This window comes from Asparagus officinalis, chromosome 3 (genome assembly GCF_001876935.1).
Source record: "Asparagus officinalis chromosome 3, Aspof.V1, whole genome shotgun sequence".
NCBI classification, from domain to species: Eukaryota; Viridiplantae; Streptophyta; class Magnoliopsida; order Asparagales; family Asparagaceae; genus Asparagus; species Asparagus officinalis.
The window spans coordinates 4,586,045-4,599,949 of NC_033796.1; the positions used below are offsets into that span (position 1 = coordinate 4,586,045).

The following is a 13,905-nucleotide window of genomic DNA, read 5'->3' on the forward strand; positions in this document are numbered from 1 at the left end:
TTTTGATGGGTGGTAAATGTTTGTGGCTTTGATTTGGTCAAACCTTTTTTGTTTCTTTTTTTATTTTATTTTATTTTATTTTTGTCAACATCCGCTTGTTCTTTTCCCAATATTGCAAAAGCCCTGGGATCACCTCTCTTTCTACATGCCCTCGCCTGCCAAGCTCCTTGAACCCAACACACAGACAGCCTCCTTTCTTTGTCCAGGTTTCACAGCTCAACCGGCTTTATATTTTATGAAGATTATAAGCTCCAACTGTAGAACACGCTTTTTGCTTTGCCATAGGTATAGAATTTTCTATTAAATCTGGCCTATCTCTCTATGTAATTATAATTCTTAATCATGCTAGTAATTTATCATGATAAAATATAAAATGTAAAGAAAGTACGCAAATTACTAGGGATAAAGAAAAACAATAACAGATTCTAAAACAAGAGGAGAAATTCCTTAAAATTTTTGACAAGCATCACCAATAAACCAACACACAACATTACTAAAGAAAAACAACGGTGAAGACAAAAAAAAAAAAATCATGCCCGTTGAGGAGATTAAACTGCTATGAAAATTTCTAAGAAAATTGTTTAGTTTCTTGCTTTATACACAAGGCATATGTAGCACGCGAGGGGGTAACAATTGCTAATAGAATCTTCTTTAGATAAAAAATTACAAACTGTGGAATATCTTGGCTGATAATATGCGGGATTAGGATTTTTTTTTTTTAAAAGGGTTCGAAGCTGTTCACCTTGTGCACCTTGGCTGATGGTAAAAGCACGTAGGTTGAAATTCGCCGCAAGTGGCGGCCGAGGAGCGGAGGCAGAGGTGAGGCCGGAGGAGAGTATGGAGCGGTTATGGGGATGGAGGCGCCGGAGGAGGAGGAGGAGGCTATGAAGCAGCAGTTATTGCATGATAATATTTACAATTCATAGAATCTCTGCATTATTTTTGTACAAAATATGTTAAAATTATTTCATTCTTGTCGTATATAGATATGTTAGTTACAATCATTTAAAATAGTCTTAGTTTTTCACAAGACTAGTTTTTACACACGTGCAATGCACGTGATTTAATACCATGATTAAGTATTTTTGGCAGTTTGTGCTCATTTTTTTCTTTAAACTCTTACATCCCGATTATTTTTTTATGTTTGTTTAAATGGGATACACCCAATTTAAATTTTCATGTTGATATTTGAATTGACAAAAAACAAATATAATTTAAAAATAATTTGAATTTTCATATTATTTTTGACCGATATGAAACTAAGCTTTATTTGAGAAAGTATAGCATTGCAAAGTAAAAAATATTAAAATAGTGTTATACAAGGAATGTGAATATTTAAAACAAATATGACAAAATGATTGATTTAAAGTATGTTAAAACGATGCAAAAGAGAATATGAAGTTTATTCCTAATCATTGATAGACTTCATATAAAAATATAAATTAAAGATTAATGCTAACTCTAGTATACTTTTATATGATAAAAACATCCACATAAGAATATAAAAGTACTGAAAAAAATTCATGAAACTCCCTTCTAAAGATTCCTAATTTCACTCAAAATAATTAAACTATTCTATAAAATATTCATAAAATATTGTTTTTATTTCTTCTATTTTATTTTTTATTGAGTTAAGATCAATCCTTCTTTAGGTTTATCATTTATCATTTCTCGGACAATTCTAGAGTATTGTCTTCATCATCTACATCAATTGTGACATCATGCTAATTTTGTATTTTTTATGCTATTATCTTTCCTAGGCTCGTTAATTTTTTATCATCTCATTTAACTTTACAAAGAAGTCAAATGTACTTATGATGTTCAACACAAACTGCTCAAAATATAGACTTTGATTTTTTTTCTATTTCAATGAGAATAAATATTAATTTCATATATATAAAATTCTTTGTGTTCCTAATTTATTACTTAAATAAATTAGAAGCTATCTCTTTATTTTCCTCTAAAATGAATTCTTCTGATGTGCATCCAATAAGAATTTCTGTTATTTCAATAATATTACCTTTGCTCTATCCCTGTCATTTTCCATAAAGATCTAAACTAAATACCTGCATTATTCATTACCAATTTCTCTTAGATTATAATATTAATATTTAATTTGAAGAACACAGTATGGAATTTATGAATACTTACTAATTTTTCTTATGTCTTCCATGGAGATTTTTTCTTTGATTAGGATAAAGTTATTAAATTATTTTTTAATGTAACTCATTCAGTGCTTCATTAATAGATATGTCTTATGTTAATGCCAATTCAAGTGATTCATTGACGTTTTCTGAATTTTAGATTTATTTCCATCACTTTCCCATTTGCAATGGAAATAACTCAATTCTTTTAAAGTTATCTCTAAATATTCTAATAGTTTCTCCATATGTAATTCCTTGTATTCTTTTACCCTATAAATATTATTAACGTCAAAGATTAAAGTTTCTAAATTAAAATCAATTAATGCTAAGGTATAATATTATAGTGTTTTATCATTTCTATGGATTTAAACATCTATCAATTAATGTTACGAATGTATTTTGGCTACCCCAACTTATTACTAAAATTATATGAAATTACTTTAATTTATATAGTGCCGATAATTTTTAATCTATAATATTTTTAAAAATTTTATCCATTAACCGGATGTTTTTAATCAATTCTTATTGTTTTTGTTTACCAGTATCAACTTAGACTATTCTTAGATGCTGAAAATGGATAGTAAATCCCTAAATTAGAAATTTTAATATATATATATATATATATATATATATATATAATTCTAAAATTTTAAAACTTACAAACAACACAAATGAATTCAAGAGATTACCATGAGACACCTAAAATTTTTGACATTTTAAAACTTAAAATAACAAATATAAAATTAAAAAAAATAATAGCAGCCTCTGAAGAATTTAACTTTTTTAATTAACACCCTCAATATCTCAAAAATTATAGAAACACCTTCAAAAGTTCAAATTATAAAAAGCCACCTTAAAATTCTAAAATTTGTAAATAAAATAAGATGAATTCAAGATATTACCCTTAGACACCTAAAAAATTAAAATTTACCAAAATTAACCTCAAAATTTTTTAAAAACTCCTTCAAAATTTAAAAATTGTAGAAAAAACTCTAAATTTTCAAAATTTTTAACTAGCACACATCAAATTCGTCGATTGGTAGACCGCTAAAATTTAATATTTTTCAAAATTAATCTATAGTTTTAATAATTATAAAAGACACCCTCAAAATTTTAGAGTTACAAGAAATATACTAACATTTAAAAAATTACCACCAACACATGAAACATAGAATTTACAACTACCAAATTTAAAAGTAATTTTTTTTTAAAAACTCTTTCAAATTTTTAAAAATTATAAATCACACCCTCAAAGTTCAAAACCACAAAAATGGGCTAAAATTTTAAAACTTGGCAAAGAAAAGTGTAATATTAATCTCATATATATATATATATATATATATATATATATATAAAATACCAAACAATTATACTTTTCTTTGCCAAGTTTTAAAATTTTAGCCCATTTTTGTGGTTTTGAACTTTGAAGGTGTGATTTATAATTTTTAAAATTTTGAAAGAGTTTTTAAAAAAATTTACTTTTAAGTTTGGTAGTTGTAAATTCTATGTTTCATGTGTTGGTGGTAATTTTTTAAATGTTAGTATATTTCTTGTAACTCTAAAATTTTGAGGGTGTCTTTTGTAATTATTAAAACTATATATTAATTTTGAAAAATATTAAATTTCAGCGGTCTACCAATCGACGAATTTGATATGTGCTAGTTAAAAATTTTGAAAATTTAGAGTTTTTTTTTACGATTTTTAAATTTTGAAGGAGTTTTTTAAAAATTTTGAGGTTAATTTTATTTACAAATTTTAGAATTTTAGGGTGCCTTTTTATAATTTGAACTTTTGAAGGTGTTTCTATAATTTTTGAGATATTGAGGGTGTTAATTAAAAATTAAAAATTTTAAATTTAAATGTTAAAAATTTTAGGTATATCATGGTAATCTCTTGAATTCATCTGTGTTGTTTGTAAGTTTTAAAATTTTAGAATTTTAATGTGCTTGTTTGTAATTTAAACTTTTGAGGGTGTTTCTATAATTTTTGAGATATTGAGGTGTTAAATGTAAATTTTAAATTCTTTGTAAACTGATGATAATTTTTTAATTTCATGTTTTTTATTTTAAGTTTTGAGACATTTGGATGAGTTTTATAATTTTGAACTTTTCATGGTCTTTTCTGCAATTTTAAAACTTTTTATGGTTTTTTTACAATACTTCATGTATTATAATATGTTATCTACTTGTAATTTCTTTATCTTAACAAACTAATATCATTTTTATGTTTTATATATTTTATTAATATTTTAGTTTTTTTAAATTGTTAAGCTAAACATGGTTCACATAGGATTAGGATAAGATATGATTATGATTAGAATAAATTAAGATATAAATAAAATATTCAAAATAGTGAAGGGTAATATTGACCATTGAAAATTAGAATTTGTTTATAGATAAGGTAGTTCAAACTATAAATGGGTATATTTGTCTAAAAAAAATTTCCGAACTTGTGCTTTTAATGGGAGTATGATTTGTAAGAGTAAGGGTTATGTGAGTACCCATATAAGTCATAACTTAATTATGCACGGCGATCCTGACAATGTAGGTAGATCAACATTTTTCACAGAAGCAAGTTACGAAAGAAAATAATTAGATTTTTATTTATTTATTTAAGAAAGAAACGGGAGCATTTACAAGAAGTTGGAAAAATACATGTTGGGGGTAAATTACACTAAACCCGCAAGAACATTTAATATTTTGCAATGAACCCCCAATAACTTCTAAAATAGCACTAAACCCCCAATTGTAAAAAAGAAACTTCAATATGTTTTTTGCATTCTGCCAATAACTTAAAGGAGTTATTTCGCCGTTGCAATGCTTATTACTATTCTTTTTTTCTTTTTTACTAATCAACTACAATTTTTTTTCCCCATTCACAAGTTCTATGCCTGCACTTACACGGATTGTGTATATGCATTTATATCTAATTTTGGTTTCAGTTCTAAATTGAACTTCGTTGAAATCCCTTCCTTCGGGTTTTTGCTTCATTTTGTTTCTTGTGTATAATTCTAAATTGCATTATACTAAATGAAACTATAGTTGTTTTGTGTTTTGTGCTTTGTGTTTTATGCAAGTGGCTTATAATATATAATAACTTGAATGCATGCACGAAGATGAGAGGAATTTCTAATTTCATTCAATAACGCTCTGAGCATAACATGTAAGTTGAAAACTTAGATGCACAAAAAGAAATTTGTCAGCTTGGGGGTTGCCTATAAGATGGCAAGAGTAGTTGAAGAATGTAGTTATTAGAAAATTTTGAGGGCTTACGTGCAAACCCCCTTAAAATTCAGGGGTGTTTGTGGAATTAAAATATTTTGGAGGTTTATCCTTAAAATTCAGGGCTATTGATTTGCACATGAACTACAAATCTCTTTAAACGTCCACCGTGACAGGCATCCTAATCGATTCTTTAGTTTTACTCTTAGGGGCTGTTTGGTTCGCTATTATAAGGGGTGGAAAACTCAGAAAACCCATCTACGTCAGATTTTTAGCCCTCCACGTCAGCTTTTTTGTTTTCGTTCATTTCTTTGTGCCGCTTTGGTTCGCTCGAATGGAAGAGGGAAAACTCTGCTGAAATCGCCGCCAACTAAGATTTTTTTCCGTCTCCGATTTTCTTCCCCAACCAAGTGAAATTGATGAAAACTCTGCCACGTCAGATTTTTTTCCTTCTCTGCTTTGTTTACAAAAGTTTTCTTTTTTTTCTATGCGAACCAAACACAAGAAAAATAAATACATTGGTTTCCCACCATTTTTTATGTGCGAACCAAAACAAAACAATCTATTTCTTGAAAAAATTTGGAAAACTCAAAACTTGTGTTTCTTTATATGAAATTACATTTCTCTATATCAAGGAAACGAACCAAACAGCCCCTTAATAAAAGGATAATATACCACTTCAACTTTGAAGTTATATAGCTATCAAAAATAAATGAAACTTCACAATATTTCAATAACTAAGAACCTTGTTTGTTGTTCGGACCTGTGAAACTATCAATCACTTCAAGTTAAAACCCTATCTCAAAACGACCAATAGAATTTAGGATTGTAATTTCAAGTCGATTATCATCAAATATTAAATTTTTGGGGTCATATAAAAAAGTAAAAAAGTTTTTAAGTATCAACAGTCGATTGCACAATCATCTCTCCATGTGTAATGATAAAACTTAGTTTGCATGAAGAGTTTCAACAAGGATCAACAGACAAACAGAACTGCCAATTTTCCATCGAATAGGGTCCTCTGTGACGCAGTGTGAGCTACAATGAAAGCTATACAATCAAGTACAAATCTTACCAATATGCTATAATTCAGAATCAAGAAGAACATCTTCTTTGTCAGTTTTTTTTTTTATTTCCGCCTTTCAATCAGTCTTCCTTCTTCCTCGCTACATAAGGATATTTCTGGTAAATGGAAATGCTGCTGATAACCAGAGGCAATGCAGCAACACAGTACAAAGATGGCGGCTTGCCATCGAAGACAAACTGAAGCAAGGCTGTTACTAGTAGTGCAGATACGATGACGAAACCCTGTAATTTTAGTTTTACAACGAATCGTGACGAGAATTAGTACATACATGAGAAAACTAAATAGCTTATGGGATTATATCTAGTTGAATTCTTGTACTTGCCTTTCTAACGCCTCCGGCATGTGCTGTGACAAGGCCAACGAGGATCCCACCAACCGCATTGGATACAACTGGAATCTGAAAAGAGTATTACAGAGATAAGATAATCAGCGGCTTTCTTTTATATAAAAAAAATAAAGGAATGAGGATATATAGAGGAGCTCATCAAAAGTATCAAGAAATGTTGCAAAGCCTCCCGCAAACATATAGTGAGGAATTTTCTCATTCAAAATAAAGGATAAGGTGGACAGAAGCCATAATCAAATAAGAAAATAATAATAATAGAAAATTTCACCTTATGCCATAACATTTCATATTCATATTGGTATATGAGTGTTCATTTGCAGAATATGGATTGAATTCATGTTATCAGAGAGCTACTATGATTATGGCTCTTGATTGTCGCAAAAATGCCAAGTGAGCAGCTGTGTGAGAGTAAACAGCAGTTTAATACTAAATTTCCATGTAAATAAAAAAAATTGCTCTTAGTATATCGCAAATTAATCTACATTACAATTCAGGTCAAAATCCATGTCTAATATAATATTAAGAACAGAAATAATATACTGCAAAGAAAAAGAAGGAAAAAGGGAGAAGAAAATGCACTCTCATTTTTCAGGAATCAGGCCAAAAGAATGTAGCACTAGTATATTCTTTATAATGATAAGCATGTTTTATCCCTGCCAGACAAATATCACACAATTGAGTCTAACAATAATATGCTCTTATGGTAGATACATTCGCTCTCACTTTCTGGGCTAATTTGTTTATTGGAGGGAATTCTGAAATGTGCAATTGTTCTAGTATATGCTTTCAGTTCCTGGGCTAATTTGTTCATTTAAAACTTGAATAGTTGTTAATGTTTCATTTTTTCTAAAACTTGAATAGTTGTTAATGTTTCGTTTTTTCTAAAACTTGAATAATTGCTCTAAAAGATACAATTATTCTTTCTAAAACTTGAATAGTTGTTAATGTTTCGTTTTTTCTGGGACACTAATTGTTTCTTATTTTCCATCTTAATATTACAAGTACTGCAAGAGAAATTTTCTTCTATTGCACATTAAAATACAGTCACTGTATTTCTCCAACTTTTATTTCACAGGAACCTATTCAAAATAGGTTTTGCTATATAACTAGCATATTTTTTTACTTATTAAGTTCTAAGTATAGTCGTACATCCACCAATAGCACCCTTTCAATCGCAACACTCTGAAACCATAGTGAATGTTCCCAATAGATAGAAATGAATACCGACACTGAATGACCGAAATGTTTATTATAGTCTGAACTCTGAAATGAGCTCTAACTCAAATTTTTTACTTCAACGAAATATTATTATGGATTACCAAAATACATGCAACTCTATGTGCTGTGAATAGAGGGGATAAGAAAAGGAGATAATAAACAAGCTTCATCTCTGAAAAATTCTGACTGGATTGAAATTTAAGCAACTACTCACATACTTCATAGAAATTGCCAAGCCTGCCTTCTAGAGCCATTCTATTGGTTTCATCAAGTTTGTTGCTCTATACTGAAAATACACTGTTCACTCCAGTTTTAGTCAAATTGCACATGTCATCCTCCTAAGGAATTGCCTATGAACTTACAGAAGTTCAAACATCTTACACTGCACAAAAGATCTACTGTATTTTTCATGATAGAAAAGTAATTTGATCGGGGCTTATACTTGCTTCTTCACAAAAAGAAAATTATAATTTGGTTGAATCTTCATTCACATACATGGAAGAGCTGACAAGTATTTACCCTAGTATGCAGGTGGGTTGACTAATTAGTTTCTGATTCATTGTTCTGTACAACAAATAGCTCCCTGACATCAAACCTTACATAATCAGCCTTAAAGAACAACTAAATATAGATCATTTAAAGTTTTATACCCCTTAACTGATATTTATAATATATTGAACAAGTTCAGTCTTTTCTAAAAGGCAGCTTACTAAGATCTCCTTCACAGTCAGTTACTACCAAGGGATTCTCAAAAGGGCACAGAACGCAATGCAATCCGCATCGTTAAACTGTTGTGATTAAAAATCTCAACAAGGCATCACAAAATGCAATGTAATCCGCATCGTTAAACTGTTGTGATTAAAATCTCATCAAGCACCATGAAGAAACATAGAGTACATCAATCATAGACGCTTAAGTATAAGAGGCTATCAAGAACCTTCATCCATACTTTATCAACAACCAGTTCCACTCATAATACACTCACCAAAAAAAAAGCCCAGACATCATTTCGCGCATGAACCCACAGTGACGCACTATTCAATAAAGAATGCATTAAATGTTGCTTTCATTAATATTTCTAAAGCTGAAGAACTCAAAATGTCAACTAAATGGTTTCCCCTTGCCATTATAGGTGAGAAGATGTAAGCATAGTTGCGAAACAGACAGAGAAAACAGGAGCAAGAATGGGTTAACTGGTTAGGATAGAAGAAGAAAAACATAAAACAATGAAGAACATGAAATAAGGAGTTGTCAGTATGATTTATCGCACTTATTTGAAATACTAGTCATTTATTTATTTATTTTATACACTGATTACACTGCCACTAAACTATCATGAACTGAGAAAGGATAGATTCAGTAGGAAGCATAATCTCAACAACTAATTAAGAGACTAGTGAAGGTATAGGCAAAGATCATTACCAGAGTCCATCCTGTCCATCCATGAAAAAACCCATACTTCTTTATGGCCTCTCCATCTGGCGACTTGTAGGTACTTGCTAACAAGCACAAACTTCCAACAATTGACATTTCTACGGTCATTATGTACGAGGTGTGTTTCTTTACCTGCAAAGGACGCCAAGAAAACAAACAAAAGCATAATCTCAGTGCAAAACTAAAAATAGCATGTGGATGTAGCTCTTTTTTGAGTTGAAGAACCAAAAAACTGACCTGCGAAGCCCATTGGCATAAAGCAGATGCCAAACCAGAGAGCACAGAAGCAACTAAAACAGGAATGATACCATAAAATAGAACCAGATCAGTGTTACTGCCACTGGAGCCTTTACCAGAACCCTCTCCAAAACTTAAGAGAACTGCAGCAATCACTAATAAGAAAAGAGCTCCAACTTGTTTCCCAGATTGCTTTTGCCTGAGGTTAACATATAGAAGATAGGTAGTGATGTCAAAAGTTATACTCCTTTTCCAGAAGAATATGATCTTAAATCTGTTTGTTTTTTAATATGGACAACCATTTATGGGATTATTTCTTTGGTTAACTGTCAAAAGAAAATGACCAGGCATCGTGCAGAATCTGCAGATCGACTGAAAGTAAGCCAGAATGAACTAGTAATTGGTCTTTTGAATCTCAACAAGTATCAAGAATAATTTTTAAAAATAGATGTTTGTTTATGTCACCACAAGGCCTGCCAAATTTCCCTCAATATTTTAAGTGCCAGAGGAAGTTTAAGCTTGACTGATGAAAATTTCGAAGTAAGAAAAATAAATTAGAATTATAATAAAGTTTACAGTGACATACAGTTAGAGGTGTTTAGAGGTTCGAAAGTTCTAATAATTTAAAAATAATTCATTACATTATAGTATAATGAATCACATAACGGAGCATCTTATTTTAAAAAAACACAACTTTAACAAAATCAACCAGCAAAAAACTACTAGCATGCTAACAGTAGCTTTCCTAGACTCAACCGAAACCTGAAAGGCTAGACCATAAGAATGCATAAGGTTTGTCTCTTATACCAGATATCACCTGCAACCATCAAATAATTTCACTGGCTCCATGGTACATTGTCAATCACATCCTAAAGCCACAACAAGGCCCACAACTATGCTTTAGCCAAGACTTGTGTTAAGACTTAAGACACATGGCTTAGGTTTACACACTGGGAAAGTTGAAGGCACTGGTATAAGCATTCAATGGCGAATAAAGATCAATATTTGATTCAAAAGAAAGAGAAAGGTGACATGAAATTGGCTAAAGGAGCATACCCCAAAATAAGATATGTGAAAACCGCTGTAAAAAATAGTTTTGTCTGGTTAAGGATGGAAAAAGTGAGTGAGTCCAGATTCCTGTAGGACATCTGCAACAGGCTGTTCTGCAATGCATAGATGGCAGCTGGAAGGCCTGATGCAGTTAGTGAACCAACAAAAGTCCACCGACTATATAGCTTCCACAAACTACCTTCTACTGCTAAGAGAATGAGGGCACAAATAACCTGCAAAAACAATTTCATGTATCATGCATTAGAGAAGAAAAAAAACTAATATTGGCAATAATAAATATATAACACAGGGAAATTACCTTTGCTAACTCACATACTAGAACGGATGATGTCACAATAACTTCTCTCCTGCAGCAGGATAACAATAGAAGAGATTACGGTTAACATAGTAAATGCCGCCAACCAGTTATAAGACATCAAAAAATATAATATTATATTTGCATCAAATAGTATGCTGGTTGTCAATTGTAAGTCCAACTGTCCAAGTAGCACAAAAGGTTAAAGCAGATACCAAAGTTGTTTTCCTGTTATCTCACCACCATAAGGATAACGATCAGTTTCTGTGCAACAAGGGAAACAAGCTCTCATCCTGTTCACTTCATAAAAGAGATGCTGAATTTGTGGAAAAGATAAATTTATATGCACCCAAAAGGTTAAGGACACTTGAGGATACTTAGAGATAAAATAAATAATAATAATAACTAGGTTCATCAGTCATAACACCACCAATTTACCGCATCAACATGTTAGCTAATGCAAATGCTCAAGCAATTATTTTCACTCTTCTTACACAAAGAGTCTCATCACAAGGAAGTGCGTGAGAAGTTAATTCTCTTCAACATCAGATCAAAAGAAATTGGTTATAGGGAGGAACTCTCCAGTAGCCAAACAAATATGCAAATGGAGCAGGCAATTCCACCAACTAGTTCATCTTTTAATTTTCTCCTTAAACCATTTCTCTGCTCTTCTCTCCTTAAATTATACAAACAAGCTCCAGATGTTAGTATGTGATATAGTATGATTCAACTAAATTGTAACCGCATGAATATTTCGAAAAGGAAAACGGTAAAAGGTAAGAATGTAAGTGCATAGGGTCAATCTAAAAGCTAAAGCTCAATATAAAATAATACGTCAAAAATTCTGTATTAGATAGGAAAGGGAGCTGGAATTGTGCATTTTTGCCCTAAATACCATAAGATTTGAGCCCTAAACCTCACAAAATATAGAATCAAAAAAAATACCGAATTCTTATGTAATTTCCATTTCTTGAAGCGTGCAAAAACGGAAAGATTTGAGCTCTTAACCTCATAAGCTCGAGGATCAGAAAAAAGTTATCCATCCACTGTGCACTTTTCAAAATTTTCAAGAATACAAATATATCATAAGATCTGAGCCCTAGACATCACCAAACCAAGAACTGAAGAGAAAAATCGTAAATTAAAAAATAAAAATAAAAAATAATCTCTGAATATCGAGAAATTACCCAGTGAATCGTTTGGAGATGAGCGGCTGAGCGCCGTACTGAAGAGTGAGGAGCAGCAGATACACCCAAACCCTAGCGTTGCGCTGCCCCGCCGGAGCAGCGTAAGCCATAGCCGAGAGCTCTTCGGTCGCCGGCGATTGGCCACCGCAGTGTTTTAGGAGAAAATGCAAAACCCCACTTCAAACCGAAGGATCCTGTTTTAAACGTGCTTTTAAGCTTTGATTTGAGCTGTTGATTAATTAACTTAATTAATCTTGGAGGATATTGCTGCATTTTTTATTTGTATTTTTGAACAAATAATATGTTATAGATAATAATGCCTAGTGTTATGGTGTTTCCACTCGCTCGAGTACTAACTTAAAAACCAAGTCAGGAACAAGTGTACTTTTGCATGTTATGCTCCAATTAACTTGGTGGCCAGAGACGAACAAGAGCGATCGACAAACCTCTATGTCAACACGAAAGGCGGTATTTGTCGCCCTCATTAATCGAAGCCGACTCATCACGAGCTCACTTGATCATTTGCCATACGCCTAGCGAAGTCGACTCGAAAGGCGTTACTTCTCAGCAAAATTAAAAGACTATTTTCGCATCGAGCTTCTCTCTCTGACAACGTGTGAACATCGCATTTAATGCTTGGCAGGTGCCATCATGACTCTAGCTCCGATAGTCTTCATGATTCATCGGATCACGTGAACCACTGCCCTGCCACCACTCACTTCTCATTTAATATTGAAGTGATCTTACCCCCAATCACCGGCCGACACTTGTAAAGCAAGTGCTAACGCGACTGTCAGCCCATGCTTCGCCACCGCCTCTCAGCGCTCAGCCGAAGTGACCAATCTACCCTTCTACGGTAGTTCTACCCATGGTATATATATAGGTATTATTCGAACTTTAAAGGGATTCAAAAACTAGTTAAAAAACTGATTCACAAACCTGATCTCTTGAGAGATATACTGCACACAAATAAGAACTCTCATAGTTCTTATTTATCACACTCAAGTTCATCAGCTAACTTGATCGTCAGAGGTACAACGGGGGAACCAAGCCCCGTCCTCTCACGAATTTCTACATGTGCAGATTTTTCAGCCACCTAGCTCAAGAACTAGACATAAAGTCGGAGAAGAAAGCGACTCCTCGTCAATCCTCAACAAACTCATTCAAACACGGATACATATTGACTGTGTGATCACTTAACATCAACACCTAGTATACACTAGAGGGGTTTGATAGATACTAGCTCTACAGCTAAATTACTAAATTGGCATTTTAAATAGGACTGTTTATTTTTGATTTTTTATTTTTTTGTAACATTATGGTATTAATTAACATCAAAATCAATAACAATGCAGTTATATTTTCAACGCAACATAGACCAATTTGGTTATTTTTCCTATATAAAATAATACTCTGTCATATGTTCATACTAATATCATAATATCACAAATGGAAGGGAAAAAAGTATCATATTAGAAATATGGTCTAACTTAAGGTGCTAATTTGGTAATTCAGCCATAGCTTTACCTAGAGTTTTTATTCATATGATATTGTTCAATAAGAAATCTTAAATGTTAATGATTTTTAAATATTTATTTTTTTTAGATATGACTTCTAAAAAGAAAATTTTAAATTGTTAGTTATTATTCCTAATTTCTATTTAAA

General features: G+C 31.6%; 1 protein-coding gene across 1 annotated transcript; it reads right to left on the minus strand.

Annotated features, from left to right (window-relative positions):
* LOC109832722 (CMP-sialic acid transporter 5) lies at nt 6,241–12,429 on the minus strand. The gene is made up of 7 exons (XM_020400123.1): nt 12,241–12,429; nt 11,057–11,105; nt 10,744–10,970; nt 9,688–9,886; nt 9,439–9,582; nt 6,775–6,849; nt 6,241–6,673 (listed from the first exon to the last, which is right to left on the minus strand). The coding sequence occupies exons 1-7, from the start codon at nt 12,348–12,350 to the stop codon at nt 6,512–6,514; spliced, it is 966 nt and encodes a 321-aa protein (XP_020255712.1). The 5' UTR covers nt 12,351–12,429; the 3' UTR covers nt 6,241–6,511.